The 25,948-nt window shown below is 49.1% G+C and overlaps 3 protein-coding genes across 6 annotated transcripts in view; all 3 read right to left on the reverse strand.

Moving 5' to 3' along the window:
- The window catches only part of TAF1 (TATA-box binding protein associated factor 1), a 29,164-nt gene extending 26,071 nt beyond the window's left edge, over nt 1–3,093 (reverse strand). For 2 of the 4 annotated variants that reach the window (XM_054641303.2, XM_054641304.2), the window contains exons 1-5: nt 2,926–3,093; nt 2,497–2,614; nt 1,800–1,916; nt 944–1,063; nt 272–345 (exon numbers count right to left, since the gene is read on the reverse strand). In XM_054641303.2, coding sequence (XP_054497278.1) covers nt 272–345; nt 944–1,063; nt 1,800–1,916; nt 2,497–2,614; nt 2,926–3,051 — 555 coding nt within the window. In that variant the 5' untranslated portion in view covers nt 3,052–3,093. Of the gene's footprint in view, nt 1–271; nt 514–943; nt 1,064–1,799; nt 1,917–2,496; nt 2,615–2,925 lie in introns of all 4 variants that reach the window. The other 2 variants (XM_077186011.1, XM_077186010.1) reach the window with 1 other exon arrangement.
- An 82-nt stretch (nt 3,094–3,175) lies between these two features.
- LOC129125913 (rho-related GTP-binding protein RhoG-like) lies at nt 3,176–15,927 on the reverse strand. The gene is made up of 3 exons (XM_054641618.2): nt 15,822–15,927; nt 13,442–13,522; nt 3,176–7,618 (listed from the first exon to the last, which is right to left on the reverse strand). Exon 3 carries the CDS (start codon nt 7,595–7,597, stop codon nt 7,022–7,024), a length of 576 nt encoding a protein of 191 aa, XP_054497593.1. The 5' UTR covers nt 7,598–7,618; nt 13,442–13,522; nt 15,822–15,927; the 3' UTR covers nt 3,176–7,021.
- Nucleotides 15,928–16,842: 915 nt separating this feature from the next.
- Nucleotides 16,843–23,100, reverse strand: ITGB1BP2 (integrin subunit beta 1 binding protein 2). Its single transcript, XM_054641546.2, has 11 exons — nt 22,834–23,100; nt 22,604–22,653; nt 22,461–22,517; nt 22,042–22,190; nt 21,794–21,906; nt 21,499–21,557; nt 20,399–20,469; nt 20,071–20,173; nt 18,609–18,728; nt 18,133–18,195; nt 16,843–17,413 (listed from the first exon to the last, which is right to left on the reverse strand). The coding sequence occupies exons 1-11, from the start codon at nt 22,895–22,897 to the stop codon at nt 17,144–17,146; spliced, it is 1,119 nt and encodes a 372-aa protein (XP_054497521.2). The 5' UTR covers nt 22,898–23,100; the 3' UTR covers nt 16,843–17,143.
- Nucleotides 23,101–25,948: the final 2,848 nt, after the last annotated feature.

The following is a 25,948-nucleotide window of genomic DNA, read 5'->3' on the forward strand; positions in this document are numbered from 1 at the left end:
CTGGCAAAAGTATCAAATCAACAGGCCTTTGCTATGGTCAGCAAAACATTCACATCCTGATTTATAGGATGCTTTTTAAGAAATTCCTGCAAATGGCAGGAAAATTATTAGATAAAATCAATCTGGAAACAGCAGCACACAGAAACTAAAGAAAGTATTGAGTGAGCAAGAACATCTATGTGATTACTGAGCAGATAGCCCTAAACACTGCACAATGCATATTTAGAGGGCTTACATGACACACATCTCCTCCACATATCTCTTACAATACCTTGCCTGGTCGAAATTCTGGGAAGAGCTCTGTAACACTTGGCAACTGTTTGGTAGCATCTCGCTGCATGATTCCTGCAAGAGGAAGTGTGAGTTTGCCTTCCTTGGATTCTGCCTGCCTGGCTTCTTGAGGTCCCATCTCTGACTCAGAATCAGAGCTGCTGCTGAAATCCACCTTGTCGGAGGCAGCAGAGGAAGGAGCAATGATGGAGGGCAAAATGATACCGTCTCCATCTTCAGATACTACAATAGAACAAGCACCTCATAAACAAACAGGTCTCCTCCCTCTCCCCTAGCATAACCCCATAGTGCCACATTTACTGTTTATATGAAGTTATGCAAAAATTAAGCCTGTGCAGGCGTTCTAAGTACCATTCTGGTTTAACCTTTCATTTTATCCTAAGCGTTCCAGGTGAACTCCCCAGCCACAACTGAGAGGATGAGATAAAAAAACAGTTTCATTGTCAATACAGGCATTTGAACAGTCACTGGAAATACAATACTTCACCCTAGGCTCCAGGCAACCCTGCAACACCACCATGAACACTCACCTTCAGATGCAGCCGGCAGACCGAGCTTGGGTGACGCGTGGTGCCACAGAACTGCTACACAGAAGTGTTCACTTTCTTCAGACACTCACATTGCCAGAGAGAAGAAGAAAGTCCTCACTCACCAGTGGCAGCTGCATCTTTTTCATCTTCTTTTTTTCCAGGTACTGGAGGGGGTGGTGGTGGCGGCATCAGCTTGGAATCAATGTCTTCACAGTCAGCATCGTAATCATCCTCATCTTCATCTAACCAGGCAGGAGACAAGACCACGTGTTCAGCAGATAAAACAAAACCAGGCACCCTTTCCATTTATTCTGTCTCAAACCTGATGACATAGACACCATTCTTATCTTGTAACTAGATAAAAACTCTTAGCAGTTCAGCTTCCTGCACAAACTCACTTGCAAGATGTAAATTTAAAAAATACCAAGAAGGAAGGACAAAGAGAAATGGACAGAAAGATGACTGAAGCACTTAAAATCTAGATGTGTTCATATATTCTGCTATCACATCCTTTTATTCACTCTTTGTAGAACAAATAAAGAAAATGTGGGTTAAAAAGTCCAAATCATCTTCATATCTCACTAACCACAGCAAGACACCTTTAAAGAATATGCCAAGAAATGCCAAGATGCATTTACATCAGCAGCTACTGAAATGGAAAAGCTGCTTGGTTTTGAAAGCATATTCTGGGCCAGAATACAGACAGAGATATCTGGGACCAACAAAAGAACCAAGGTACCTTCTGCAGAGTCTTTAAAAAAAAATAAAATTCAAGAGTAAAGCAGGAGAGAGATACTAAGATTGACGTGACTCCAATGAGGAACAGATTTCTTAAAAGAGGAAGACAGCAAGCAGTGGCTTCATCCAGTGAAGAGAGCTTCACAAAAGCTGGTACTGGGCTCTTGAAGCAAGGAGTGAAAAAGCACAAAGCCCCAGAAGAGCTCCTACAGGCAGAGCTGCAGTGCTGGGCCCCTTTACCTGGCCTTCGAGCTGGCTGCAGGCTGCCCATCGCCTGCTTGTACCGACGGCTCTCATCCTCTGCCACTTCAGTGATGTCTGAGTAATCAACAGCATCCTCTGTGCTCTTAACCCAGCCTAGGAGAAACACAAAACTTTATCCTAATTTATATTAGTTACATCAGACTTCACTAGGTACTTATGAATCCTTTGCTAAGCTTTCTTTCTTTAAAAAAACAAAACTATCTGATTAGCATCTCCCACCAGAATACTGTTCCCCTCACTCTAATCAAAAGCTCTCATGGCTCTGAATTTCCCCTAAAAGATGGTAAGCAACCAAATTTAGCACAAGGAACACTTATCACTTACTCATGAAAACTGTACAACAAGTTCAGAAAGAGATATAATACTGTGTGCTAAGTAGGCTTCTTTAATACAAACACAGACTAAACTCATTTATGAAGGAGGAAAGACAAGTAAAAGAAAAAATACTCATAAAAAATTAAAGGGAACAGGTGCAAAAATTGATCAGGAGCTACTGTGGAATTCTGTTTGGCAGGGTGGAGAAGGGAAGGTCTTTGACAGAGGACCTCTGACCAGAGACCACCACGATATTCCCTGCACACCCTGCAGACCCGGGTGCATTTTGTTCTCTCCGGCAAGAGCTGAGCCCCTGCAGCCCCTCCGCTCCCCAAGCGCAGCCACCCCAGCGCCAAACCTTCCTCGTCCAGGTGCGCTCCCTCGCTCTCGGCGCTCTCCTCCTCGCTGGCGGTGATCTCGGTGATGAGGTTGCCCAGCCCCAGCACGCCCAGCCCGGCCAGGTGCTTCTTGGATTCCTGGGGAGACCAGAGCTGGGAGGCTCCGAGCGCCGGGCCGGGCCGAGCCCCTCGGGCGCCTGCTGGGTCCTGCCCCAGAGCCCGCCCCGAGCATCCCCCGGGACATCCCGGGTTACCCTGGGACACCCCGGCTGACCACAGAACACCCCGAGCACCTCCATACACCCCGGTTCACCGCAGCAGAGCCCGGGATATCCCGGTACATTCCGGCACAAACGGCGTCACCCCGGGATAGCCCACAGGGCGCCCCAAGCACCCCGGCTCACCCATCCCTCCGCCCGCGGCGCCTTCCCGGAGCGACGCGGCCGTACCTTATCGAGGACGCTGTCCCCTTCCAGCTGCCCCGCCTCATTGATGTTGCCGAAGAGGAAGCCGGCCAGGGAGAAGGGCTCGGCGCGGCCGCCGTCCGCCTCCTCCTCGCTCTCCGAGTCCGACATCGCTGCCGCGACACTGAGAGCGAGCGGAAACGGCGGCGGGAGCGGCCCCGGGAGCGGCGCCCGCCCACAGCGCCCCCGCGCGGCCCCGCCCCGCGGCGCAGCAAGGAAGCGCAGACGCTCCGGCCTTGCCAAAAATTCCTTTTATTGCCTCAAAGAACCGGGCCTGGCTTTCCACAGGAAAGAGCTGCCTTCAGCACAGGGGCGGTACAAACAGCAGGGAGAGTTAATGCGACAGCCAGAGAGGTGAGGAAAGGTTTATTACAATGTCATTATGCATAATTTATAAAAAAAAAGGAGGAAAAAAATTCTTTAAAACTGTTAGATGTAATACAAATTATTTTATAGCATAAAATCAAGTTGCCAGTGTATGTATCAGTACCACACTTCAGAGTCTTGGGCTCCCACTGCTGATGGGTGGTCCTTGCTGCCCACTCTGGGGGTTGGGACCCCTCTGAGATCCATCCACTTCTTGGGTCAGCCCAAGCAGCACCAAGGTTTCTACAGAGTGAGGTTTAGCACCCGGAGACAAAGCACAGGGAGGTTCTTCTACTTTAAATTTCATAGAAATAGCTACAGCTGTAAACTGAAGAAAGCACTTCCAAATCTAAGCACAGCTCATGGATATCCTTTGGACACACAATTCCTGAACTGCTCAGCTTCAGCTGTATTTAAAAAAAAAAACCCAAGTAGTTCAGAAGTCATTTACAAAGCAAAGGTTAAAATCTGTGTCTTCACAGTGAGTCTCTTCCGTGATTTAAGACATACACATTGCATCTCTATTCAGTAACAAACCAAAGGACCTTGAACCAATCAGAAAACCCACACTGAGTTTTCTGACCTCCCAAAACAAGACAAAATCCAGCCATGGGATTATGTGAAATCTGTATTTTTCAACTGCCCACAGAAGAAAAATAAAGCATGGAAGAAACAGAGCTGATTGTAAACTGAAGCACTGGATTACTTACAAAAAAAGGACCAAGGTTCCAGGGGGGGAAAAAAAGGAAGGAGGATCAAGAAAGGAGAATGCCCACTGAAAGGAAAAGCTCGCTGGATTTGTCCTGAAGCTCACCCTCAAGGAAAGCAGAGGCTGGAGGAAACCAGCTACTAGCCAGGACTTTTACTCCTGTCAGAGGGTGACAGAAATATAAAGCATTTAAATAATCAGGTTCTCCAAAGTGAGTAAAAAGTCTTTGATGGTTCAAAGTTCCCTCTGCTCATTTTTATTACTATCATGTTATTCTCCTCAGCACTGTTGTGCAATCCATTTGCTAACTAATCTAAGTGGGGATAAGGTGTTCTGGCATAATGTAATCAACAGTGTAACCAAATCAAATAAATTGATTAAGTAGTTGAATTTTATCTTGCTACACTCTCTTCCAGTTCACTCCAGGATGGCTGCTTGAGCCTACAGAAATGGAGGGGTTGTGCAATAATACTTGCTCACAAGATTTCTTCTCCACAAAATGCATGTAATTCAGTTAGGAATAACCACAAAAAGGCACAGGATTAAAAGATTTCAGTATGTAAAAAAGTAAAAACTTTTAAAAACAGTAGTAGCTTCAGTACAAAACTGCAAATATATGTAGCCAAAAAAAAAAAAAAAAGGTAGACTTTTAATTTCAGGCACCTCTTAAGACTAGTTCAAACATATCACAGATTTTTAAAAGTACATTTCTGAATAAAGCAAAGGTTATGGGCTTGCACCGGGGTCACTAGACAGTTGATTTAGGTCTGACCAGCATTAAAACAAACCACGTGCACTGGCTTAAATAAATACATTTTAAACATGATAAAGTCTATTTACTCAGTTACTGAAATTTACCTACGGAAAATAATCTTGAATTACAAGGCACAGAGTTAATTGCTGCCTGCAAGCCCAGCCCACACTACAGGCCTACAGCTAAAGCAAAGGCAGAAGGTGGTGAGTAGAGGTTATCTCAGTGAATTCTCTACACCCTCACAGCCTTCAGGGCAGGAACCACATCTGGAACAGCGCTTCCTCTGCAAGTGCAAGAGACACAAAGACACTCCAGGCAATGGCACTTGGTGAAGAAAAATGTGCAGAGTGTGTAGGCTTCTGCAAACATCCTGCAGAAAGGGTGTTTTGGTACTGCCTGTGCTCAGCTTGGAACTCTGTGTTGGTTCACTGACCACAGGCACCAGTATTTGGATTAACTGCAATTTGTAATCTGTGGGTTGCAATTGGCTAAAGCAGCACCAAAATGAGCATGTGTCAGATTAAAAAAACTGCAGTTAGCATCAGCATCAGTTACACCAGCTGAAGAAAGGCACATCCTCTTCAAATAGTGGAATTAGAGCACAAATACCAACATTTCGATCCAAATAGTGGAATTAGGGCACAAATACAAATGTTTTCAATCCACCTGGTATTTTTGCCAGCATCAGATAAAGCAAGGTCAAATTAACACAAGATCCCTAATAACCTTGTTGATGTATTTTCTGTTATCTTGCTAAAATGAGGCACTTTTTTTTCTGAGCAGGGTATACACCAGTGCAGTTTCGCATGTGTGGGAATCACAAGAAAAAAGCAAGTTCTGAATGACCAATTGAGGCTGCAGCCAGACAAAGACAGCACTGTCAACTTCAGACAACAAAGCCCAGTCCAGCACCAGTGGTTTCACACAAAGTATCTTTGAAGCATGCTGCTTTCATACCACGGAGCTGGAAGGTTGAGTCTAAGGAAGGGCTCTGCGCTCACTCCTCAGCTGGTCCCGGAACCACACATAAAGAACAGTGCACATCCTGAAAATAAAAGCCAGCTGCCACTTACTAGGGCTGCTAAAGAAGGTTAAAAAGTATGTAAATAGAAGTTCAGTTAAAAAGAGTTTATAAGAACTGAGCATCCAGGAGAGGAAAAAACCACCCAGGTAATCCTATCCAGTGACTGGCTAACCATTACAGACGGAACTGAAAATAGGAAGAAGCAGGGGTTCCTGTAAACAGAACCTCCAAATTTTCTGTCAGCCTTCTCACAGAAAAACAACAAAGGAATTTGCCATAAAAATCATAGATGGTGGCCCCAAGAATGTTAGGAATTGAAGCAATTAATTCCTCGAGAGCAAACAGGCTGCTGTCAAGTCTCTGGGATTCATCAAAGGGATTACACTGAAAATCTAATTTTGAGAAGTGTCATCCCAAATACCTCAGTCAGCCTGAGAAGGTAATTGTTAAAACTTGATTCTCAGGGTGCAAAGTCTCTTTGGACAGTGAAATAAAACCTCAGTTTAGAAGATTATGGAAGACTTGAATCTAAACTACTCTTCCACTTCTCCACCTCAAAACTATGAAAATCACTCATTTGAGTGAGTCATCATTATTCTAAGTTCCTTAAGGAGAAATCAGCTCCTGCTTCTATTAATAAATCATTGCAGGTATTCCCTTGGTCTTGCTCATTGCATTAACCATGCCTAATGCTAACTTCATACAATCAATCACAGTTCACTACAAGGTGAATCTCAGTAATAGTTCAGGCATTTTTTGCAAGTAAACAAATTGTTTTCAAGCTTTAAATTGACAAAACAACTGGACAGCCAGACCTCTGTTTGTAAAACAAATTCAATCAGTAAATAAAGGATGGGAAAAGCAGCAGCTACACTTAAAGCAAAGTTATCAGGATTTGTGCTTTTCAGCAAATCTAGTAACTGATGGCTATCTAGTAAAGAAGTGGCTTCAAAGAGGTCTCCTTTTTTCCTCCACTAAAATAATCAAGTGATCCCTGGAGAAGCTGGAGACTGGAACTTTAGAAATAGAGTAGTTATTTGACCTCTCAGTTGGAAAAAAAAAAACCTGTTCCGTTTCAGTTTCCCTGAAGCAGTAAGACTGCAAGAATATTCATTGTATAAACCATTTCTGCTTAGAGCTGTTAGTGCAAGATGCAAATCTTCAATTTAACTCGTTAAAAAGCCCTCCAAGATTCTAGTCAACTTCCAACATCCATCACCCAAGGCAACTACAATAAGACACATTTTCTTGTGTTCTTCTTTGTCACAGGATACAGAACTGCACGGACAGCTTCAGCAAACACCTCCCGAACACCCTCCTGATTCAACGCCGAGCACTCCAAATATTTGACTGCTCCAATTTGTTTGGCCAGTGAAGTCCCCTGCTGCGGGGTAGTGGGAGCCAAGCTCTGCTCTTTCAACTTTTTAACCGTTTCCAGGTCACTTCTCAAGTCTCTCTTGGTGCCCACCAGAAGGATGGGGACGTTTGGACAGTGGTGAGAAACCTCAGGGTGCCATTTGTGCCTGACGTTGGCGTAGGAGGAGGGGCTGCCGATGGAGAAGCAGATGATGAAGACGTTGGTCTGGGGGTAGGAGAGCGTGCGCAGGCGGTCGTACTCCTCCTGGCCCGCAGTGTCCCAGAGGTTCAGGCTGACTGTCCGGCCATCCACGGTCATCTGGGCACTGTAGTTGTCAAACACGGTGGGGATGTACTCTTCTGGGAAGGCGTTGGTGGTGTAGCTGATGAGGAGACAAGTTTTGCCCACCGCGCCATCTCCGACCACCACGCACTTTATAGTCTGCATTCTTCACCCAGAAACAAAGTCCTGCTCAAAGCAAGAAGAGAGGAGTCAGGCAAAGCACACTCAGTGGTGGGCACTGTAAAGATAAGTTTAGCAAGTGTTTTTAATGTAGCTGAGGATTTCTTATCACATTCAGTGTCTCAAGCCACTCTGAAGAGCTCGGGGCTAGAAAGACAATAGTGAAATGGAGATGCAATGAGTGGAGAGCTAAGTGACAATTGGCTGCATTCCAACCATGTAAGTACAAATTAGCCAAATTCCCACAGTCTTGCCTTACTGCCAGACTGTTTCCCACAGGCAAAAGGACAAGTCCTTAGAGGCACCTGCAAGTGGAAAGGGATTGTGACCCAGTAACAAGATACTCTGTCGTTTGTAGGTTCACACATCCACCTCTGTACACACACACACACACTCCAACACTCACACTTGCCTACACAGTCTGCTATCTAAACAGTTTGCCATAAAGAAAGGTCCAAAAGTTATAAATAAAATCAAGATATTAATTTCTGGGCTGCACTGCTACTGTTTACAATAATAATTCACTACACTCAGATCAATCAGTCCTGAATAAACTACATTATTTACAGGACACCAGATAAAAGGTTCAGAAAGCAGCACACTCAAGAAAAGCTGCTCTTTGAAATCTAACTAGCCATAGTAACCCAGATTAGAATCCATAAAGAATTTTTCTAAAGAAGCGAACAACAGATTACACTCACTAATCACGGACAGAGCAAGCAGGATTTAATAGGCTTGAGTTACTTGGTGTCCTCTAAATAATGAGCATGAGAAAAATACATGTCCTAAAAGATCAGCAGTCAAACAGCTTTCCTGGGGAATTGTTACTCAGGAGATATTTGACATTTTGAGGTTTTCCATATCCCTTTCCTGATATGTGAAAGGTAGGTTTGACAATCAAACTGATGCAGTCTAAAACACATTTTAAACTTTCATCCCATGAACAGCAAGAAGTTTGAAAATAGCAAGGAACTAACTACAAGCACTCATTTGTTGTACGTTTCTTGTGTGCTGGAGCTTCCACTGCTAGCCTGAACAAGAAGGAACTTGCATCTGCCTTCTCACCCAAATGCCTTTGAGGGACTAGCAGTAATCCTCAACTTGCAGAAAATACCCTGCTTCAAACAGAAGAGAATAGTGGGAAGAACTTTTTAGCAGGCCCTGTTATGATAGAACATGGGGCAGTGGCTTTAAACTAGGAAAAGATTGATTTAGATTAGATATAAGGTAGAAGTTATTTACAGTCAGGGTGGTGAAACACTGGCACAGGTTGCCCAGAGAAACTGTGGCTGCCCCATGCCTGCAAAGGCCAGGCTGGATGGGGCCCTGAGCAAGCTGATCTCACTGAAATGTCCCTGCTCACTGCAGGGTGGTTGAACCAGATGACTTTCAAAGGTTCCTTCCAACCCAAACTATTTTGATTGCATATTCCAGAAAGATCTCAGCTCAGGCACCATCAGAGTGGCAAAGGGAATACAGAACTTCAAGACCATCTAAATAAATCAACAATTCATTCCCATTTAAGCCTCAGCTTTGTCCTTTTAGACAAAGCCTTTACCTGCATTCACCTTCTCACTGGGAGCACGCAATTCTTCTGAACTAAATGAAAATGGGCTACCTGAAGCTTTGCACAGAGCTGAAACTGGAGTGACACAGACTGGTCACTGCAGCACACAGTGCTGAGGAAGCATCAATGTACCTGCACAGACACCAGGGAAACCACATGGTGGGAAGGAGCCAGCACCTTGTGCTGCTGCTGCTGCCACAGCCTGGCTGGACACAGGGCAGGCTTTAAAGCCCATTCCTGCACTCATGTCAAACCCCTGAAGTACCAGAACGTGCTGTGCCAGAAACCTGAAAATGGCTTCCAGAGCAAAGGTTTTTTTCCCCAAATGAACTATCTGTGCAACAGACAATTCATTTTGACCAGCCAGTAACAAGTGACATCACAGAGATGGCAGAGCTAAGTCAGCAACAAAAACCAGATGATACACAAAGCCTTTTATATGCCCAACCCCTGGTTTCCGAAATAAACAAATTGCAAACACTTGTAAACAGATCTCTCTTGAAAACCCAAACAGGGACTTACATCTCTTAAATATCTGTGCACTTGTGTCCAGAGCTCTGCACAGAGTGACAGGGTATCCCCAAACTGCACCCCAGCCTGCACATGGCTGGAGGGACATCACAGCAGCACCCTCAGGCAACACAGCTTCCCAAATGGACAAACTCCAAAGCCACCATCAGCAGCTAACACAATCTGATTCAAAATGTCTCATGAAACTGTGTTACTGAAAGATTACTTTGTTGGTGCTTTATTTAAGGCTATTACAAATTTCAATTTGGAAATCGCTAATAAAGTAACAAAAAAAGCCTGAAACATGAATGCTCTTTTCAGGGCACTAATACCTTGAATTACCTCACTAAAACTCCGATTTTAGAAGAGCAACATTTGCAACGGGAAACAACTCCAGGCAAACCTGCCAAGGCACTGGGCAAAGTATTAACTACACAAACACAGCTAAAGAGCTTGTAGGCTTTTAAGTATGATTCTCTGAAGGGCCCCTTTAAAGGAGGTTGCCTGAGCTGAAAGGAATCGTGTGTGGCATTTGCAATACAGAAAAACAAACACACACCAGGCTACACATTCCTTGTATTGAAACACAAAATTTAGATTAATTAATCAAAAAGTAAAGCAGTAGAAAGAAGCTACTTGACTGCAGAAAATTATGTTGTGAGCAAGGGTAGTTTGGTTAAAGATTGATATATGGAAGACAAAGAGTTTTTCAATTTAAGTCACAACCAAGCAAACTACTATTCCCTCCATCAGGTCTTTTCAATTAAATCCACATACTTAATAACTCATAATGTATGAAATCTCTAATTATTTTTTTAGCAAACAATTTGCCTACAATAAAATTCTCATAAGATAGTAAAAAAGCCTGGGCTCAAATTTGCATGGAAAATTCCTGTTTCTTAAGCACCCTTGAAGTTGGCACTGCATGCTATCAAAATATAAATATACATTGAAAAAAAATCCCAAACTCCAAAAACAAAATTACCAATAAAAATTACCAGGAGAAGGAAAATTGGTTTAGGGTTTGTTTGGGATTTTTTTGGTGACCTACAAAAGAATTTTTGGGGAAACTTTAGAGAGAAAAACTCCACATATGACAAGTAACAAGAAATGAAAGAAAGAAAAATACAGATTAACACGTCAATACATAAAAAAAACCCCAATTTAGAAACAGAAAGCTGGGCACAAGCTTCAAAGTCAAGTTGAAAGGTTATGCAGCAAGAGAAACAAATGAACAGAAAATCCAATGTAGTGAGAGGTAATCTGGGTTCCTTAGTCCTTGCAGAGAAAGGACTTTTATTGCAGTTGAGGTTCTAGCAGTTACAGCAGAATGGGAATAATTTTCAAATTAAATGATTTTTTTAAAAAACAACCAGGAAAAAAAAAAAGAAAAAAAATTAAAATAAAAAAAAGAAAAATCCCCACACCAAATCACCCCACGCAGAAGTGTTGTGCAAAAATACTTAGATAAGAGTTATTTCTATCTTGTCCATCAATGACTTTGAATTTGAAAACTGGCATTCCCTGTTTGGGTTAGTTCCCTTCTCAGAAGATGCTGCAAAGTCTGACTTCACTGCCTGCACACCTGGCACTTCCTCTGGAATGTGCAAGATTTCAACATGTCAAGACATCATCTGAAGAGCTGCTCCTGTTCTGACCTAATTAAGCATTTTCTGGTATCATTAACATGGGCAGTTTGCTCTCCAGACAAACATTTGCTGGGGAAATTCACTACTTGGAACACACACACAGAGCAACTTCATGTTGCATCAAACTTTGTGGTAGAGAAACAACTTCTAGATCTTCCCTTAATACTCCTGAAGGGAAGTTCCCTGTCTGCTGAGAGAAGGGAGAATACAGTGACAGAAAACAGAGAGAAAACAGGAACCTGGATCCTTTGGCAGTTTTCTAGATTTATCTTTTCATACTTCCTACACTTCTAAAACCCCTTTGCAGAACTTCTTAGCAGGACACGCCTCTGCCTTTGCTCTGCTAACATCAGATGCTCTTTGTGAGGTGGATTTTAGCTCTGATATTGCTCTCTGATAAACTCACTCTCACTGAGTTTGTCAGCTCTTCCTTCCTTCTCTTTACAGTCTAGATAGGGCCCTGTTTTAGCCAAAACTGAGCAGAAAAGTCTCTAATTCAGCCGAATTCAGCTGTACTGAGCTGTGTAATTCTGCTCAGCCATCACATTTCATCAAGCCCTCGCCGTTTTGGAGAACCAGATCCTGCTTTACCAGGGGCAGGCAGAAATTAAGAAATTGAAACAACTTAATTGCTCATCTTTCAGTAACCAAAACTAGATCAGAGACAATTCACTCTGTCTGCCTGAAACATGAAGTCAGGCAGGAACTTTCAACAAAGAACTGGGTGGATAGGGCAGTTCTAAATATATCACACCATCCTCACCCATGCAAAGGAGTTAATTCACATGTGCAGCTTATCCACCAGCCCCAGCAGGGAAGAGAAAGGGGCTCTCAGCAATTTAATCAAGACTCTGTTACTATCCCACAACAGCTCAGCTTACTTGCCATTGTTTCAGGCAAGTGCCAAAGGGATGGAGAAGTGCCAGGCTTTCAGAATGCGTGCCAAGAAAGAGCAGAAAAAGTTAAATAGGAGACCTCATCCCTCATATCCTTCAGCAGTGAATGACCTACTTGGACTTCTCAGTGCCTCTCAGAGTTTTCACACCACTTTCTGTCCTACCATTTACCTGCAAGAAAAATAAAACTGCAACAGTCTGGGTGGCTGTGAAAGGGGGAAAAATCCACAAGGGAAGGCAGATTTCAGCAGCACAGCAGGAACTGTGCAGTCCAGCACCCAGGCTCCATGTGAACAACAGAACTGAGGGAGCTTGCTCCTTTCCAAGCTCTCTGCCTATAAATTCAGCTCCCAAGCACACAACAGGAGTGCAATTCCTGCTGGTTGCTCCTTCAGTGCCAATGCTAGAGAGACCTTCATGCCTTTTCTAGGAAATAAAAGAAACTTCTTAAAACCTTTCAAATAATATTTTTAAAACCTCTACCTCTGTCAAATTAGGCTGAAATTGGTTTGATTTAAAGATTTTTTTTTCAGGGATGAAACACACAAAAGCAATATTTCTTAGAAATCTACATGAAAATGAAGTCTTCTGCTTGAGGTATTTGGGCAACTCACCTACACAAGCCTCTTACTACAGGCACTTATACCCCAAATTTTATAGCAGAGCAATAATATTAGTGACCAAATATCAAACACCTTCAATTCCATGAATCCAAGGTATTGAATGGATTATCAATATTTCCAAAGGGCATTAGCTCGTGGAGGAGATGCAGAGCTGATGCAATAACACTGTGACAAGGTGCAGCTGCACAGCCCACAGGAACTCAAGCCAAGACTCCAGCAGATATCTGGATCCCCAGTGTATGAACATGACACATATCCTGCCATAATCAAAAGCTGCAGAGTATTAAACTTGGATTTCCCTCCTGACACCACGTGCAGATTCATGCATTAATCAAGACAGGGATCCTTCACAGTTTATTTGAACACAAGTGGACCCTTTGATGGTGGGCACAGCAAAGGTGTAAGAACAGGAGCCAGGGCTGCTGTGCCCACACTCATTAACTCACTCCCAGGTGATCCAAGCAACTTGGTGCTGGGGGGGTCACAGTCAGCTCATAAAAAGTTAATAACCATGTCCTTCCCACCTTCCACAGATTCTGACAAGGCTTTAGTGGCTACTGTTGGCTAAAAGAAACAAACAGTACCTCAGACATAAAGTTCTGTGGAGAGGCGTTTTAGGCTCGTTGCAGGATGAATGATAAATCCAGTTTAAGCATTCTTGATTCCTGTTTGAGGGAAAAAGAACAATAAAAACTGTTAGTGTGTCCTCCTATCATCTTTTGTCACCTGGCATTTGCTGGCAGTCTCAGTTGCAACAAAGCCACTGTTGTGCATGAAGGGCAATGTTACACCAGGAAAATCTAAGCTTCTTTCTGTGAGGAAAAAAAGCCCCTCCACACTTTTATTGGATTGCACTTCTCTGAGTCCTCCTCTTCCACCCCCAAATTTCACTGGGGAGAAGGGGGGGGCAGGGGGAGGGAGATTTAATAACAAATAAAAACACAAACAAGAATAAACACAAAATAAAATCAAACAAAACCCAACCAAAAACAAAACCGAAACAAAATCAAACAAAAACAGAAAAACTCAAAACACAGAAACCAAAACAAACAAACAAACACAACCCCCAAACAAAAACAAACAAAAATGCACTTGCTCAATCAATACCATTTTTTTTCAAAGAGTTTTGGTATGACTAAGACAGGAGCTAATGCATGCACTCAGTGTGTATTTTATCATGGCTTAGCACTACAATACTGCAACCATTGCCAAGTCTCATTTGCATCAAGCATTGCAATTCTAAAATGTGAGCAAAAGTTACCAAGGTCAAGGAGTCTCTCAGCAGTTCATCAGATTTACCCATACCGGCATGTAAAATAAAAAAACATTTCCTGTAAAGGTACAAATCTTCACGTGGTACCAGATTGTGTGAAAATACTTTGGACCCCAAAAGAATCACAGCCTCATCACATAAACAAATCAAACCACACGTTCAGCTTCCTCCTACTAACTGCAAACCACATATTTTGTTGTTTTTCCAGGATCTCTGTAAAGTTCCTCCTATGAATAATATTTATAAGTTTTTTTAAATGGAAATAATAATCTAAAATATATCTCATAATCTTGAATTCCTTGTAGAAAAACCGCTGTGCTGGTGAACAGTGGCAAACTGGCTCCCCAGTATGCCTTCAAGTGATGTATTTTACATCTTACACGGAAGAGAACGTGAGCTTTTTAAAAATCAAAAAATTAGCTTGGGGCAAAGAGCAAATGATGCTGCTACAAGAAATACTGCACCCCAGCCCAGAACACACAGTGCAAGCATAAGGTACGCATAAAAACTCTTAAATGAAAGCATTTAAAGCTTTTTTATAACTCAGAGTAATTATGGTGGGAATCACAAGAGTCTGTAAAGAATAAACAGATACTGATTACTCACTGCTTCCTGAAAAAAAAAAAAAAAACCCAAAAAAACCCAAAACCAAACAAAACCAGAAAACAACAGAGGGGAAAAAACCAGAGAGAAGTTCAGAACAAATAAAAAGCAGCATTGCTTCTCAGGGTTTGAGGTTAAGCAGGAACTCAGTGCACGTTGCTATAAAACCGAAAGTTCCCAGCGTGCAGAAGAGAACCACTGAGCTGATGAAGGGCAGCTCCTGCAGCTGCTATGAGACCATACCTGGCATCCCCCAGAGTGTTTTAGGTCACCACCTTGCACTGCTCTACCTGAGACAGCACTTTGCCAGCTTCTGGAGAACAAATCCAACCTTCCTATCCTTACTTATCCTCACTCTCAGCAGTGAGGCAAGGGACCTTCCCAAGGCTGCCTCATCCCGTGCCAACTTTTTATGACGCTCGCTGGGAGCAGAGGTCGCCTTAAATTCGTCGCGGTGCTCCCAATCGGGATTAGCATCGCGCTGGCATCGGAACAGCCCAGCCCAGCCCAGCCCGGGCACACTGCGGGACCGGGGCAAGCGCCACCTGCCCTGCCCGGGGCCGCTCCCCGCACCCCCGGAGCAGAGAAAGGCTCGTTCCAAGCCCTTCCCCAGCACCTCTGGGCCCCCGACCGCCACATTCACCTCCGCACGCACCACCCAGCGCGAAGCCGGGCGCGCATCCCTTCCCGAAGCCCTCGGGGCCCGAAGGAGCCGGGCGCCACGCGGCTGCGGCGGAGCGGCCCCCGGTACCCCCGGGGTACCTGCCCTGCCCCGGAGCCGGCCGCGTCCCGGCGGGACAGGTGCCGCCACAGCGTCCCCCGGTTCGGGAGCGGCGGCGCTCGGGCGGGCGGAGGCCGCGGACCGCGCCCCGCTGTCAGCGCGGCCGGCGGGGCCGGGCACGGAGGATGTTCCGGCACGGCCGGGCGGGAACACACGCGGCCACGCGCGGGGCCCGCCGGGGCCGCCGCTCCCCCGCCGCCCTCCGGGCCCGCCGCTCCCCCGCCCTTCCCGCGGGCTCTCCGGGTCCCGCCGCTCGCCTTCCCGCCCCCGCGCCCCGGCGGTGCCGCCGCCGCCGCCCCGCGCTCACCTCCGGCGCGGCCCCGCGGCCCCGCTGCTCCCCGCGGACCCCGACCCGGCCGCGCCCCGCGCCCGCCGCCGCGCGCACGCGCCCTCCGCGCCGCCGCTCCCCGAGGAGCCGCCAGGGGGCGCGCGCGGCCGGGGCGGGCGGAGCGCGGGGAGCGGCGGCCCCGGAGAGCGGAGCGGAACGGAACCGAGCGGAACGGAGCGGAGCGGAGCGGAGCATCCCCTCGGGCCCGGCCCGGGTCTGCGGCACCGCTGCAGTGCTCCGATACAGCCCCGCCATCCGCCCCCCTGTGATCCTGCTGATGCTAAATTCGTTATTTCGTAATTATGCCTTGTCCTCATATATCTTGAGCGAGGAGGGTTGGTCTGACTTTGGATGATTTCTCAGTAGATTCACTTCAAAACCCATAAGCAGAAATACGCACGGGTGTCTGTGTGCACACAGCCACAAATACGTAACATGTATCCTTAATAAGGACGATATATCCTTAATAAAGGTAATGCTAGCAAAAGGAAAGAATAGCAAAAGTGAGTGCTTGCTTTCTCTACACGAGACTGTCCGATTAAGTGGCGCTGTGGCAGAAGATTGCTGGGTTTTTCACATGGGCGAATGCTCCGGTCCGTGGCGTGCGCCGCCCCCGCTCCCGGCGCTGTGCCGCGTTACCCCGCGCAGCTCCCGCGGACATCCCCCGCCTCCGCCTGGCCCGGGGCGCCTTCCGCATCCCGCTGCTACCCCGGGCGGTTTCACGCCTCTCAGGGGCTGTGCACGAACGCCACGGCTCCGCTTTGGCTGCCGGCGGCGGTGACGCTCCCGTGTCCGCGGTCGCCGTCTCCCGACAAAGCCGCAGGGCTCGGCTTCCCCAGTGCCGGGCGGGGGAGACAGCAAGAGCTTAGCTCAGCTCAGCCCGGGGCTCAGCACCCCAGGAGCGGCAGGGAAGGCTGTGTCCACCCCCAGAAATGCCAGGGTCAGGGAGGGTGCTGGGCTCTGAACGCCCAATCCCCAGGGACACCGAAGGTGACTCCTGCTGTCCTGCCCCAGCCAGGCACAGAAGAGGAAGTGACACAAGGCAGGGTTTGGCCCGCGGATGTTTCTTAAGCGCCCGTCACGGATTTCAGAGGACAGCCTTTGCTCTGGGTGTTTATTAATTGTCCCTTCGACCCGGGGAGAGGCCACACTGCAGCCTGCACACGGCTCTGGACTAGGTCTGCTCTTCTGGAGCTGGTGCCAAGGTGCCCAGCAGCTCAGGGGGTCCAGGAGAGCTGGAGAGGGGCTTGGGACAAGGGATGGAGGCACAGGACCCAGGGAATGGCTGAAGCACTCAACCATCAGTTACTCGGTGTTATCATATCCGGTGTTCCCATCTCCAGCTCTTCCTCATCTTCCTCCTCGGACCAGCTCAAGCTGTCATCAGAGTCCTCATCCTGCACAGCCCCAGGCTCCTCTGTGCTTGCAGCTTCCTTCTCTTGCTCACCACAGGACTGCAGCTTGCTTTGGGGGAGCTCCAGCCTGGCCCAGGAGCCAGGGCTGGCTTTGCAGAGCGTGATCTCCACCTTGGCTGGGACCATGCTCACAAAGCTCTTCTCCACATCAATGGTCTAGAGAGTGGGAAAGGTGCAGTGAGCCGGGCAGGGGAGGGCAGGCAGCTCAGCCTTCCCCTCATGGCAAAGCCCTGCCAGAGGAGAAATCTCCTCCTGTGCCAGGAGAAGCTGAGCTGAGCTGCAGCTGAGCTGAGCTGAGCTGAGCTTCACATTGCTGTGTCTCAGCAGCACCGCTGCGCTGGTTCAGAGCTCAGGAGAGCTCAGCTTGTCTCAGCTGCACTCGCAGCCTCCCCCCAGCAGGAGCTGCGCTGAGACACAGCCATACCCACACCTGTCAGCCCTCTGCCGCCTGCAGGCACAGCCAGCACCAGAAATACAGACCAGAAACGCACAGGCAAATTCCTGAGCCTCACTGCTGCTCTCCCCAGCCAGCGAGCAGCTGAAAAATCAGTCTCATAGCTCAGACCTGCAACTCACAGCAGGATTATGGGGGAGACAGGGACCTGCTGGGCCAAAGAACGTTTGGGGCAGCCTGGGAGCAAACCCAGAACACCTATAGGGCTGGCAGGGACCTCCAGCTCCGACCTTAGCTCTGGATCAGTCAGTGCAGCCACCTCAGCCTCCTCCCCCTAAGGCATTTCCCGGCAGAGATGGCCATAAATGCTTGTATCTGGGCAACCCAGCCCAGGATGAAAAGCTCAGGCTGCCTCCCAGAGCTGCAGCCCAGCCCCATGCAGACTGCTGGAACAGGGAAATCAAAGCAAACAGGGTCTTACCCCCCAGAGCTCCAGTTCTGCCTGGAAAATCTTATTCCCTTCAAAGATGACATGAGCCTCAAGCTGAAAGATCAACAGAAAATTATCTGAGAGGGTAGCACAGCACTGCCAGAGCTCTTCCCCCAGACAGTGCAGCTGCCTTTCAGTACCATACTGCATCCCACACCCTGGCTCCAGTACAATGGTCTGGTGATGCCCTCAGCACCTGGAAACGCTCCACCCCTGTCAGAGCATGACAGCTTCACCTATGTCACAGGTCAAGGGACCCAAAGCCAGCAAATCCACCCACCCACTGAAGCTGAAAGCCAGAGCTGCTGGGCAGATGCAGCAGTGGGGCCACCAGGCTCTCAGCTCAGGGATGGCAGGTTGGCAGTGCCAGCCCTGCTGATAGCCACAGGTCACCAAAGAGCACCAGGCACCCAGTGGCTCCTGCAAACCCCAGTGGGCCATGAGAGTGCCGAGCCCGCCCCACTCACCACGGTGCGGTTTGCCTTCACGCTGCTGAGGGCGGGCAGGGCGTTCTTGGCATACACCGTCACCACCACCTGGCTGCCCGTCTGGTGCCAGTCCTGCCGGCACAGCACCGCCTTCTTGTCCTGCCCAGGAGGAGAGGAGCCCGTCACAGCACGGCTGGGCTCGGGCACCGCCCCAGCAGAGGGCACGGCTGAGCCCCAGGATGCTCCTGGAACATCTCCCTTGTGCTGCTAGCTCGGGCTGGCAGCAGCTCAGCGAGAACAGACCCTGCCTTTGGTGCAGGTTTTGAGAGGAGATGGTTTCTGCAAAGGGGGGCAGCCCCTGCCATGCCTCCATCCCATGTAACATGGGACATCTGTCCTGTGCTTTGGGTTCCCTCAGGGCACTCTGAGATCAGAGACATCTCCTTCTAGTTCCAGAGTCACTCTGCTGTGCCCAAGCCTGTGCACAGCCAGGAAACTCAGCCTGGAGGGCAGTGCAGGGGCTGTTACTGGGCATGGATCATGACTCCATGCTGCATTTGGGAGTCAGATGAGCCCCAGATGAAACCCCCACACTTCATCTTTGTCCACTGTGTCAGCACCACAAGCACTGACAGGCCTGTGTCCCCACCAGCTCATTTCTGACCAGCACAAGGAGAGAGACCCCCTGCAGCCCTCCACACTGCCAGCCAAAGAAATGCTCCAGCAGCAGCCCTGGCCCCAGATCCTGGCCCTCGGGTGACAATTAGCACCAAACATCTGCATCACAACATCACAGTTCCTTCTCTGCAGCCTCCTTTACATTCAGGATACGTTTTCTGCTCCAGGACAAAGAGGAGATTGGGCTCAGAGAAGGTTGGTGAGAGCAATGCTGACTCAGAGGAACACTGTGCACTTTCAGGGTTATCCTGGGCTGTTTTGGTCCAACTTTCCCAGCTCAAGCTTGTTTCCAGTCAAGAACTTTCCTGGGGAAGCTTACAGACACAGTATTGGGAATTGGGATCTGGTCCCCACTGCCCTGCCATAACACCATGTTGGTATGTGGATGAGATCCCTCCTGAGAAGCAGCTGCAGAGGGAAACCTTCATTAAAGCCAAATTCAGTTATCTGCAATCATCTGTCAAAGCCTTTGGGGTTTTTTTGGTAGGACTTTTCCTGTGCCCAGCCACCTGTCTCTGTGTGGCAGCCTGCAATGCTGGCTATGCTGTGTCCAGGGCCAGGTCCTGCCTGGTTCAGATTTCTACTGCACATCTGCCCATTGGGTGTGAGAGCTGACACATCTTGTGAATTCAGAGCAGCACCTTAAAGGGCAGATGGGTGAAGATTGGCCATTCAAACCTGTGCACTCATCTGTCAGTAATTATAGATATTAAGACAACAAAATGCAGAAACCTGTGTGAATGCAGAGCAAGGGAAGGAGCACTCTCAAATGCCAATAATGCCAATTGCTCTCATGAGTTGCCTCTGCTGAGAGCCCCCTTACCTTCTTTTCTGTCCAGCAGTGACACCCACGGCTGCAGCCTGGCTGCTCCATGAAGGCACTGAAATCTGTGGTTTTGATTCCACAGCAGCTCCAGTACTTCATCCTGAGGAGAGCAGGGTGACCTGAGCGGGGTCAGGAGCAGGAGAGGGACCACAGCAGGGTGGGGAGGCAGAGGGGCTCATACCCAGGAGCTGCCCCTGCCCACCTGTCCCCTTGCAGGGTGTCACCCACAGCTGCAGTGCCCATGCTGCTGGGGCTACCTCCTTGCCATGCAGCATTTTCAGCCCGTGGCAGGGTCAGTCTGCTCTGGGAAAAGGTTGTTTCTTACCCCTCGTGGAAGACAGGAACGCCAGGATGAAACGTACAAACCTCTGTGTTACTCTCTGGGCCCTGGTAGATCTGTGGAGAAAGAAGCAGAGGCAAGTTCTGTCTGTGTCTCTGGGACAGGGTAATGGGGCACAGGTGCCCATCCCTGTAGAGGGCACAGCACAATGCCCTACATCACCCTTTTGCCAGGTTCTGTGAAGGCTCCCTCTGGGACCATGCCCAGCCAGCAGCCCATCACCTGTCCCTGCTCCCTGCTGGCAGGGCAGCCACCCTGACCTTGGCAGCACCACAGTGTCACCCCTGCCACCCTGCCAGCAGCCCTTCTGTACCCTTCTCCCAAACACAGCCTGCTCCCAGCCCAGGGCTTGGCAACAGAAGCACAGTGAGCACGTTTGGACAGCACAGAAACTCACTCTGAGGTGCAGGGGGTGATTTGTCATTGCTGTCCTCTCCCCTCCTTTCCAGAGGCCATGTCAGCCTTATGGCCCCATCTGCCTCCTGCCTTTTGCTCCCCACTCCCTCACTGCAGCTTTCCAAGCATCCTATCCCTGCCACAGCTCCACCCTCCCACTCATCCTCGAGGCAGGCAGGGCTCCACAAGGCAGCCTCGGGCAAGAGGGAAATTGGGCTGAGCTGCATCAGTTCAAGGCAGATGGGAATTGTTCCATGTGCATTTTGTCTACGTGTCCAACCCTGAACATGTGCTGTATTTCACTGCAAGCAGTCAGCAGCAGTGAAACACAAATGTACCACCAATCTGGAAGCCTTTTGCAGGAAAGCGGGTGGGAGGTGACAGAGGTGGCCGCTCGCAGGGTGGGATGAGAATATGGAGCAGGTGGGCACTGCTACCTTCCACCTGCCTGATACCTGCCCTGAACCTGGGCCTGTGATGCTCCTGGAGCAAGGCACTGGAGGGTCAGGGCACAGGAGGGTCAGGGCACAGGAGGGTAAAGGCACTGGAGGGTAGAGGCACAGGAGGCTAAAGGCACTGGAGGGTAAAGGCACTGGAGGGTCAGGGCACAGAGGGTCAGGGCACAGAGGGTCAAGGCACAGGAGGGTCAGGGCACTGGAGGGTCAGGGCACTCTCTGCCAGGGACTCACCGCCTTGCAGGCTGCGTTCTTGCACGTGGTGCCAGGTCTCACCTGGGCAGCCTCCTCACCTGTGAGAGCAACACAAGCTCACCCAGGACACACACTGCCCTTGCCTGCCCCCAGATCCTTACCCAGCCCTCTGCCAGCTCCCCAGGTGGGCACAGACCATCCCAATGTGCCCCCAAGATGCAGTTTTGCAGGTAGCTGAACATGCAGCACTCACTGACTGCCCTGAGCTGTCATGCAAAACCCCTGCTGAATTTGCCATGTGCAACCCCAGAGCCATCCATCAGCTTGTCCGTACCTGTACAAGTGCTCTCGAGTGTCTTGTCCTCAGAGGACACGTTCAGTTTCTCCAGTGCCTGCTCCAGAGACCTGGATACTTTAATTGGCAGCAGTTGTCTTGGCTCATCAGAGCTGGGAAACAGCAGCAGCAAAGGCCAAGTGGGTTTTTCTGTGATTTAAGTGCCATTGCCTCTCCTGAGAGAGCAGCAGGGCAGGGCACACACAGAAGTGACACAGCAGGGCAGGACTTAGCTGAGCCTTTCTCACCTTGGTCTTTCCCGCAGCATCTTCTCAGCTGATTTTGGTCCTTGGACAATGAGCTCCTTCACTGGTTTGGCCTTTGGTTCATCTGAGGTCTTCTCTTGGCTGGAGGGCTCAGGAGGCTTCTCCTTGCTGTGAAACCCCTTTGTGCATCCCTGAGCAGCAGAGACAAGCCCCATGACTGCTTTGTCCTCAGCCCGGTGGCTGTCCCCAAACCCTGTGAGTTTCCATGATGAGGTGGCTCAGTGTCCTGCAGAGATGGGCTCTGACCTTGCTTGGAGGGTCCTTGGAAGCACATACAAATCCCTGGCTGGCAGGGGAAAAGGGACATCCCTGACACAGGACAGGGTGGGACAGCACTGGGCAGGGACCAGAAGGAAAGGATGGAGGAACAGTGGGTGCACCTGGGCTGGCAGGTCACTCACCTTTATGGAGAGGAACTCAGAGAAGTCTGTTGTGCGTTTCTTGCAACAAGACCAGCCCTAGATACCAGGACATGACAGGCTGGTCAGCTGTGGGCAGAGCTGCTGGGGTCAAAGTCACTCCCCACAGCTGCAGCCCCACTCACCTTCAGGGCATCGTGGAAAATGGGGACACCGGGGTGATACAGGCAGGAATCTGAAAAGGAAAAACAGGGCAGAAGCTTTCAGGAGCAGCAATCCTGCCCATGAGCCACCTGAGACAGCTCCAGAGGCAGCTCCTGCCCTACGGGTGCCTGTGCCGGGCTGGGCACACCCCAGGAAAGCAGCACACAATTCCCATTGTTCCCTCCGGTGGCAGGCGCACGAATTCACTCACCCTCGGCGTTGTGCTCGGGGTCGAACCTCTGCCCGCAGCCCTTGTTGTAGCACAGCAGTGCCATGATTCAGGCGTGTCGGCAGCGTCCTTCAGTCCTTGCACAGCAATCTCATCGGCCCCAGCCCTGCCCGTTCCCCTCTGCGCAGCCCGGGGCCGGGGCTGGCTGCGCCCGCCTTTGGAGGCGGCCGGTAACCGGAGACCGGGCTAAAGATGGACGGGGCAGCTGCTGGGGCTCGGCGCCTCGCGTGTCTGCGCAGGCATTCCTGGGCTGGCCCCGTGCCCCGCAGAGGGAATGGGCGCTGCAGGACGGCCCCAGGCTCGGGGTGTGCACAAGCCCTGTCCCAGCGCCTCCATCCTGCCAGGCACAGCATCGCCCCAGTGCTCTGCCCTCGGACGGAAGGGAAGACAATTCCCAGAGTCACAGGGGAAAACTGCCTCGTGCTGATCTCCCCCGGCCCCACAAGGCACAAGCACCTGCTAAACAGAGGCACCTACAAACCAAGGCTGCACACGCGGCCAAGACATCTTCTAATGCTGGTTTTGTGCAGCCCAGGAGTAACAGGGTGGTAAAGGGAAGGTTCTTGGCCAGTGAGAAGCAGGAAACAGTGATTACAGGGTGATTATGATTAGATTTATGGCTAATGAAGTTTTTAAATGCAGTATCTAAACAAGAACTCTACCATGCATTACAAAACATGGTATATACAGGAATGGTCCCTCTCACTGAGCCACAAGCTCCAGTGAGACTCACTCACTTCCTAAACTTCCCAGAGAAATTTCAGCGTGGCTCAGACCAAACCTCAGATTTGGTTACAGTATTTGTCTAAAGGATCATAATATTCAGGTTTGGCTAGGAACATGCAGATTTACGGTCTTTGACCTTGCAGAATTCACAATTACAAAGCTATAGGGCAACTTTGGAGCTGCTTTAGAATTTTATCTCTGTATTTGATCAGAACTTACACTTTTTCACTACTCCTCCAAAAATGAGTATTCTGTGTGTTCCTTGCATTCTGGCTGGACATGCCCTGCAGGTGTCCCCAAGAGGGTAGGAATGACAAACACCACCCAGAAGCTGCCTGTGACCTTGGGAGAGCAGTTTGCATGGCTGGCCCAGACTCCAGCAGCATTTTATACCCTTCTGCAGGTTGATGTGCACCACAGTCAATCACAAACAGCTCAGCTCCCCCATCTGTGGAACACATTAATCATGCAAGCATTCAGTGAGTTCCTCCTGCAAAACCTGCCTGCTGTTTTCATCTTATCTTAGGACAGCCCACATTGCCTGGCAGAGATTGTGGAAAGGGAGAAGGAAGGATGCACAGACAGACTCAGACCTGACTATCTTCCCCTGTCATCACATCAGGGATGAAAATTGCTCCCTGGAAGATCATTGTAATCACAGAAGAACACAAAATGTTACTCAGGTCCCCTGTATGCAGAAGGGGTTTGCTCAGACCTGAGCATTCCCCCTGCTCCCCTTCTGGGACCCAAGTTTTCCTCTGCAAACAGGAAACCCTCCTGAGATCAAAGGTTTTACTTAGTTCCTCTTAGTGTCTAAATCAAATATTTTCTTTGTGCTGTTCCTGTTTGCAGGGACAGCTGTTTCCTGGGCGCTGCCCTGACCTCCAGGAGCACACAGCACCTGGGGACTATTTCTGTTCAGAACCAGGGTTGATATCAGTCTTTGGCACTAGCAGAGAGTACAGAGAACAAGTCCTGCAGGCAGAAGATGCCCAGGGAGTCTGCTCAGGAGCTGAGCCCACAGGGGCTGCCATGGCTGATGCAATTCTAACCCTGTCCTACAATGTTTGTTTAACCCACTTAATCCCTCTACAAAGCCTGAAGAATTTTCTGTCATTCCAAGGGTATCTCCAGAGTTCAGAGTTAGGGTGAACTGTTGCCAGGATTCTGGAGCTTATCAGGGAGAAGACTCCAGATTATTTCACACTGTCCTGCTGCTTTATCTGCAGCTCAGTTCTGCCACCCCCATATCAGGACCCAGGACATCCCTCTGGCTGTCCTGAGCAGCCAAGACCCCTGCCAGGAGGCTCAGAGACCCTGGCACAGAGCCCAAAAAAATCCTGCTGGCATCCAGAGCCTCTGCTTAGGTGAGAAAGATCACTGGGGACCCATGGAGCTGAGCAGAGGCCTGTGACAGGGGAGTTTGCCATCCTGGGGGCTGAGCAGAGCTATAGAGTTTCAGATCTCCCTGTTCTTTCCACGAGCTGTCAGCAGGGCTGCAGCTGTCACCAAGCCTGTGCCAGTGGGAATGTGGAGCTCAGGTTACCCTGCACACCTCAGAGGAAGCACCAGCAGGCTGATGTGGCTGGCACATCACAGACATAAACAGCAGATACCCCAGGGGGCTGGGGCAACTCTGAACTCTGCACCTGAGACAGGAATCGAGCTCCCAATTAAAAATGGAACCTGTTTGCTTTATGTTCACTTAATTCCATGTACAACAGATCAAAAAAGGAAGTAGAAAAAAAAACCTGAATAAGTTATTCTCAAACCCAGCTGAATGTGTTTGCCCTTGAACAATCAGGGTCAGTGTAAAACAGCCCTGCAAGGTCCTGGGGAGAACATGCTGGATACCTGCAGGGAAACAAACCCAGCTCACCCCTGACCCTTCAGTCATTCAGGATGCCCTGTGGAGCCAGGGGAGCAGCAAGACACTGCCTTTCTAAAGCACAGAGTAATTCCTCTGTACAAAAGGCTTGTTAGGTGAAGGGATATCCCTGGAAAACATGTTCCTGTTATGTATGCAGCAGGCAGGATTAATGTTTTATTTATTTGGGCAATAAAATCTTTCTCAAAAGAACACATGTTGAGCAATTCTGCAGAGCCATTCTTCAGATAGCACTGCTAAGGGATTATGTACCACCTGTCCAAGGGGTCTGCACTGCTTGTACTCAACAGTTCAGAGAACAGGTTTGAAAAAGACCAGAAAAGTACCAGAAATGGGAGTATGGGCAACCTCTCCATTCAAGACCATTGCTTTTCTGCAGTCTGGAATCTGAAAAGTCTGGAATTTCTAATGCTGCATCACTTCAGTCTCATTGGAGAATTAGAGTCTTAAACTGGAACCAGCTACCCAGCTGATAAGGATTTT

The sequence above is a fragment of the Agelaius phoeniceus genome, chromosome 14 (genome assembly GCF_051311805.1).
Source record: "Agelaius phoeniceus isolate bAgePho1 chromosome 14, bAgePho1.hap1, whole genome shotgun sequence".
Lineage (NCBI taxonomy): Eukaryota > Metazoa > Chordata > Aves > Passeriformes > Icteridae > Agelaius > Agelaius phoeniceus.